This window comes from Seriola lalandi, unplaced genomic scaffold (genome assembly GCF_002814215.2).
Source record: "Seriola lalandi dorsalis isolate HSWRI2012SDOR001 ecotype SW California unplaced genomic scaffold, Sedor1 jcf7180002054981, whole genome shotgun sequence".
Classification (NCBI taxonomy): domain Eukaryota; kingdom Metazoa; phylum Chordata; class Actinopteri; order Carangiformes; family Carangidae; genus Seriola; species Seriola lalandi.
Genome location: NW_019525661.1, coordinates 1,051,488 through 1,057,244, shown reverse-complemented (window position 1 = coordinate 1,057,244; position 5,757 = coordinate 1,051,488). Strand labels below are relative to the sequence as shown.

Here is a 5,757-nt window from a genome sequence, read left to right as displayed (position 1 = left end):
ACCAGTGTTTCCAAGAGCTTCAGTTATTAGTTCAGAGTAAGTCAGCCTGCTGTTGTAGGCTTTATCTGACTTAGAATATCTGAGATTCCTACAATATCTGTTAAACAAGAACCCTGGAAATGTTCATGTAGCACATGTGTTGAATGTCCCTCTGTGTCTCTTTCCTCCAGGTAAAGTAAGGAAACATAGTCAACAACCATTAGTCTCCAGCCACAGAAAACGTGTCACTGGCCCCCCTCAGGTCCTCACAGGTTCCCGAGGACCCACCATTATGAAAATGCATGGTGGGTCGCGTTCTTCCTTTTTTCCATTGATATCACTAAGAGTTAACCCAAGGATATGTTATCCAGGCTCAGCCAGGTTTGATTCCATTACTTTAAGAGTTATCTACAACATATATGAAATACGTCAACATGATCAGCATCTGAAGGAGGTGGAGGTGATGCAGTATGTTTCAGTGTAACATTTACTGTTAAGCTGAACCTCCTCCACCTGTCCAGGTGCACTAATGCTGATAGCCTGGATGCTAACCGGGAGTGTTGGCACCTTCATCGCCAGCTTCTACAAGTGTGACTGGCCGAATCAAACTCTGCTTGGGCAGAAAGTCTGGTTCCAGGTAGATATTATTATATTATTTTATTATTGCCATTTCTTTCACTTTATTCTTGGTAAAGCTTTGTGTGTGTGTTTGTAGGTTCATCGAGGCCTGATGATGCTAACTGTGACTCTGACCGTTGTAGCCTTTTGCCTCCCATTTCTCTACAGGAAAGGTTGGAGCAAGGTACAGTACACACACACCTATGCATACACACAATATGGGGGGGGGGTGGAGGGGAACTTGGAGGATGAGACACACATACATACTTTTTTTTTAAACTAAATGTGCATGTGCATCCGTGTGTGATTAGCGCAGCTCGGCCGTGCAGATGAGCCACCTGGGCGCTCTGCATGTCTGACTCTTAACTCTGATCATTATTGTTGTTTTATCTGTTTCCATCATCTATATAATATGATATGAGACAATCTATTAGCCCTAGCAAGACATCTAGTGGCAGCATTCTGGATTGCTAGCTTATCCTGCTAGCATGGTGTGCATGTGTGAGAGAGAGGTACTGTATATGATATTGTGCAAATGTTGTTTAAGCTCAGGGTTTTCGCTTTCACCATTTACATCCTCATCATGGTTTGTTTATAGGTTGTCAGTGGGATGGGGGTACAGAGCTTGACTGGCAAAATGTAGGCTATATATTTTATATTTATAGTCAGATACTGACCAGATGAGTATTTTTTCTGACTGGCATCATTTTAAAAACAGCCAGGATTCACCAGTAAAAATCACAATAACAGGAAACATGGTGAGTTATATATATAATCTGTATATATATATATGTGTGTGTGTGTGTGTGTGTGTGTGTGTGTGTGCAGCATGCAGGTGTCCATCCCTATCTTGGCTGTTGTGTTGTGGCGTTATCTCTACTCCAGCCAGTACTGGCTGTGTTCAGACCACATCCTGACTCTCACAGGTAAACACTGTTTACATTTTATTTAATAAAGAGTTTACACATGGTGGGTTTTTGAAGGCTCATCCTAGTTTAAGAGTGAATATTCTTAAATAGAATTTTTTACTCCCCTACAAAAATGAAATAAAAGGATTTAGTATTCATCATGTTCAATTGTGATACTGGTATTTCAGAGGAGTTTTTAAAGTCTTTAAAGTCTTTAAATGTATATATGTATGAAAATGTGTGCAGCATCAGGTGTTATTTGTTTCTCTCTCCAGGAGGTTCATCTTTAATTGGGCCCACTGGGGACTTGGATCTGTGACTGAGACTGTGGCAGGTGAGTCCACTGATGTTTTGTAAAACACCTTCCTTTTATCCCACCTGGTTGTTTAAAGTTACACCGTGTTCTCTGTGTGACTACAGTGGCGGCCATGTTCCTGGGTACACGTCAGTCATCACTGCTCCTCCCCCAGCCATGGGCAACACATATTTTAATTGCCTATGTCACATGGCTGGCCTCGTTCAGGCTCCTCCTCCTGATCCACAAACGCTTTTACCTGAAGAAATGTAGGGAAACTTTCATGAAGCTGATCGTGAACTCAGTGTTTTATTGACAGACGTTTGAGGGATTTTGTGATATTTTAACTATTGTGTGTTTCACTTACAGCTCTAGGGTCAGATGACCAACAGGCCATTCTTCCTGACCAATCAGAGCCCAGTCGCAGGGTGGGTACCTACTTCACGCCACCACACAAACAGATTTGTGTTTCATTTCATATCTATTTCTAAGTGAAATAAGTAAAATAATTTATTGTTTTTAACTGAGTGGCAACTAATCATAAAGCGACACATCAAATATGGAACTATGTAACTAAAAACATTAATAATGGTCACATTCCATTTAGGTGCCCCTGCTATTGTGCATGCTGCCTGACAGATATGGCTCACTGACACATCTGAATGCACCTTAGTGCAACAGATAACTGTAATAATATTTCAAATATGAATGCAAGGATCAGAATTAGCATATTTCCCCCCAAGGCCATTAATTTGAAAAATCCCATTATCCACTAGAAATTTAAAAAAGGGGCCATTTTCCAAGATGGCCACCATTCCATGGGAAACAAATATTTTACCCCAGAGTTTTACAAATTTGGACAGATTTCAATGATTTTGCAATTGAATCATGTTTTTGACCATGAGGATGTCACAATTCTTAATATTAATTAAATTTAAAAAAAAAAAGTTTTTGTGCTGATAAGGTTTTTGACCTGTCCCCTTGGTATGATTGTTCTAATACATCATTTTTAATTTGTAAAATGTATAAATAATTAAAATTTTCACAGGATTCATTTTTTACAGTGTACTAAATATTACCTTTTACATTGTTAAAATATATGATTTGATACCTAGATCATTCATATCAGAAAATTGTGGGTTATTTATTGCAAAAAATAAGGTTTGTCCCTTATTTTTCCACACAAAAGGTGACAACCCCAATGAGCACACAAATCCAGACAAGAGCACACTGAGAAATAGCACAGCAGATGACTGCGTATTATTACTCTTTTGATAAAACATGTTGAAAATTCAAGATTTTAAAGATGGCTGACATTTCTGGCGAGGAAATGGGGGGTTTTTTTGCAATAAGTTCATCCACAAATCTTCTCATATGGATAATCTAGGTGTCAATCATTTTAACAATGTGGAAAGTGGAATTTGGTACACTGTAAAAAAAAAAATTTTAAAAAACAAAACCAAAATTACTCTACAAAAACACTTGCTAACTAACTGCTTACGAGTTAGCCTAGAGAGCTAATGTTAAGATAAGTAACAAGTAAATACACTGTCGACTCTAAAATAAGTTTTGGTTCATCATTCATAAATGGTTTGCATGGTTTGTGTTTTATGCAGAATTTTGCAAAATTTGAAATTGCACAAATAAAGCTCTGAGGAAATTTAAGACTTGTATTTGGCATCATCACAGTCTCAAACACATGATTAAATTGCAAAATCATTTAAATCTGTGTCGTGGGTAAAATTCGGTGGTAAAATATGTATTTTCTTTGCCAGAAATGACGGCCATCTTGAAATTTCAAGTGGCTAATGGAATTTTTCAAATGAATGGCTCCGGAGAGATAAACATACCAATTTTGGTGCTTTTATCCACATTTGAAAGATTATCACAGTTATCTGCTGCACTAAAAGGTTTTCTGACCGCTGAGAGAAAGACCTTTTCTAACTCCAACCATACTCTTTATTTTAGGGCTCCTTCGTGAAGTCTATCATCCTGGCTGTCTTGGCTCTGGGAAACACTGGTCTCCTCGTGGCCTTGTTGTCATCTATTGTTGAAATCTGACATTAAATCACTAACTGTGACACACTGTAGCCTTTTTTATTCACGGCTTGGACTGCAATCAAACTATATAATTCATTCAAATGTATTCTACGGTGTGTTTCCTGTTCATTCATGTTCATATTCAATTTCTGGTTGTATTTGTGTTTTTAGTTTAGCGGTTTGTGTTAGTTTACGATGACTGTTCTATTCTTATTGTCAGTGGCATCATTAATGTTTAATAACAGCACTATAGGAGCTAATTTAATAATTCATGGAAAGAAAACTCTTGAATCAGCAAAATACTACAAATGCTTAATATATATTTATGCTTATAATCACATTTTTGTGCTGTTATACAATAGATTTGTCTGCCCTCTGTTCTACACTCTTTCCTCTACAGGGTCTTCAGTCAGACAGTTTGTAGGTGGTTTCAGAGTCATCAGGTTCTGTAAATACACTGTGGAGTAACATAAATAGTGACATGAAAAATTTACTTTTGAATACTTCAGTATTTTTTAAATCAAGTACTCCAATACTTTCACTCAAGTAAAAATCTGACTGAACAACTTTTATTTTTAAGGAAGTCATATATGATGAAGAGGGTCTATACTCTGGTTCAAGCTGATTCAAGTAATGGAGCTGTGGACTTTGTCCACCTCTGAAGGTTTCACATGATGTAGCTGATTGTTGTAACCTGACTGAAGAACTGCAGAAAAACTCCTTACTTTTTTGTTACTTATTATATTCAATGTGAATGTGATGGTGAGACACAGTGAACAGCGGGGGGAGCTGAGGAGCTGGATAAAAACTACCTCTCTGGAGCAGATGGCAACAGAGTAAAATTATGGGAGCTCATCATCATCACTGGATTCATCATATCACCAGTTTGATGCATGAAGTCTGTATTCATCCTGAAACCCTCAACAGAAACGATGAGAAAACACCTGTAGTATCAATTCATGATCCTGATAATCATGAATCTGACTATGTGACTAAATATAAAATATTCAGACAGCCTGTTATCAAAGTAGAAAGAGTCCTCGAGCTGGTTCAGACCTCACAACCACGTCAGATAGATACTGAGGTGCAAGACCACGTACGGCCTTAAAAACAAGTATTAAAAATTTACAATCAATTCTAAAATTTACTGGAAGCCAGTGTAACGACCTCAGCACAAGTGTTATATGGCCGTAGTTAAAAGTGTGACAGCTGCATCCTGCAGTAGCTGCAGACGATCCAGATGTTTTTTTTGGATATTCCTGTGAGCAGTGTGTCACAGTATGGCTTGAAATAATAAATAAAAAAGGACTGATGAGTTTTTAAGCATCATCCTGGGATGAAAAGCTCCTGACTTTTTGAATAAAATTGATCAAATGATAAAAAACAGTTTTCACTATGTGGCCTGAGCACTGACCGTGTGCATGGATTTGTGAACAGAGAGTAAAGATTCATACAGAGCTCTGTTTTTTCTCAGATGACCCTGACGGGGCTCCATAGACGCCTCTCAATACGTTAACAGGACACTAGGTGAACGGCTCTCTCTCTCTCTCTCTCTCTCTCTCTCTCTCTCTCTCTTTTAAATACATTTTTTTTCAATTCAACAGGCTTTGATAGCATGACTTCTTCAATGTGTTGCTACTACACAGTTACAATCATTCAATGGAATTAAATTATCAAAGAAAAAAGAGAGAAAACATATCAATAATAATATTAATATAATAGAATACATTCACTGTTGTTTGTGGAGTTTGCATGTTCTCCTCATGCCTGCATGGGTACATTACATCACATTAGGTTAATTCTAAAGTGTCCATAGTGTGAGTGTGATAAGCAGTATAGGTCAACAAGACAACCTGCTCTGTGGTGCAGCCATGAACATTCATTTCCAGTATTTCAAACACCCAACACCTAATATAA

At 37.7% G+C, this 5,757-nt stretch overlaps 1 protein-coding gene across 1 annotated transcript in view; it reads left to right on the top strand.

The window, feature by feature from the left end:
* Positions 1-3,881, top strand: part of frrs1a (ferric-chelate reductase 1a) — a 13,040-nt gene extending 9,159 nt beyond the window's left edge. Inside the window, exons 10-17 of the mRNA XM_087171809.1 lie at positions 171-284; positions 501-616; positions 695-781; positions 1,426-1,523; positions 1,781-1,839; positions 1,926-2,069; positions 2,170-2,228; positions 3,769-3,881. Of these exons, the coding sequence (XP_087027935.1) occupies positions 171-284; positions 501-616; positions 695-781; positions 1,426-1,523; positions 1,781-1,839; positions 1,926-2,069; positions 2,170-2,228; positions 3,769-3,861 (770 nt within the window). The 3' untranslated portion in view covers positions 3,862-3,881. The remainder of the gene's footprint in view (positions 1-170; positions 285-500; positions 617-694; positions 782-1,425; positions 1,524-1,780; positions 1,840-1,925; positions 2,070-2,169; positions 2,229-3,768) is intronic.
* The last annotated feature ends 1,876 nt before the right edge of the window (positions 3,882-5,757 follow it).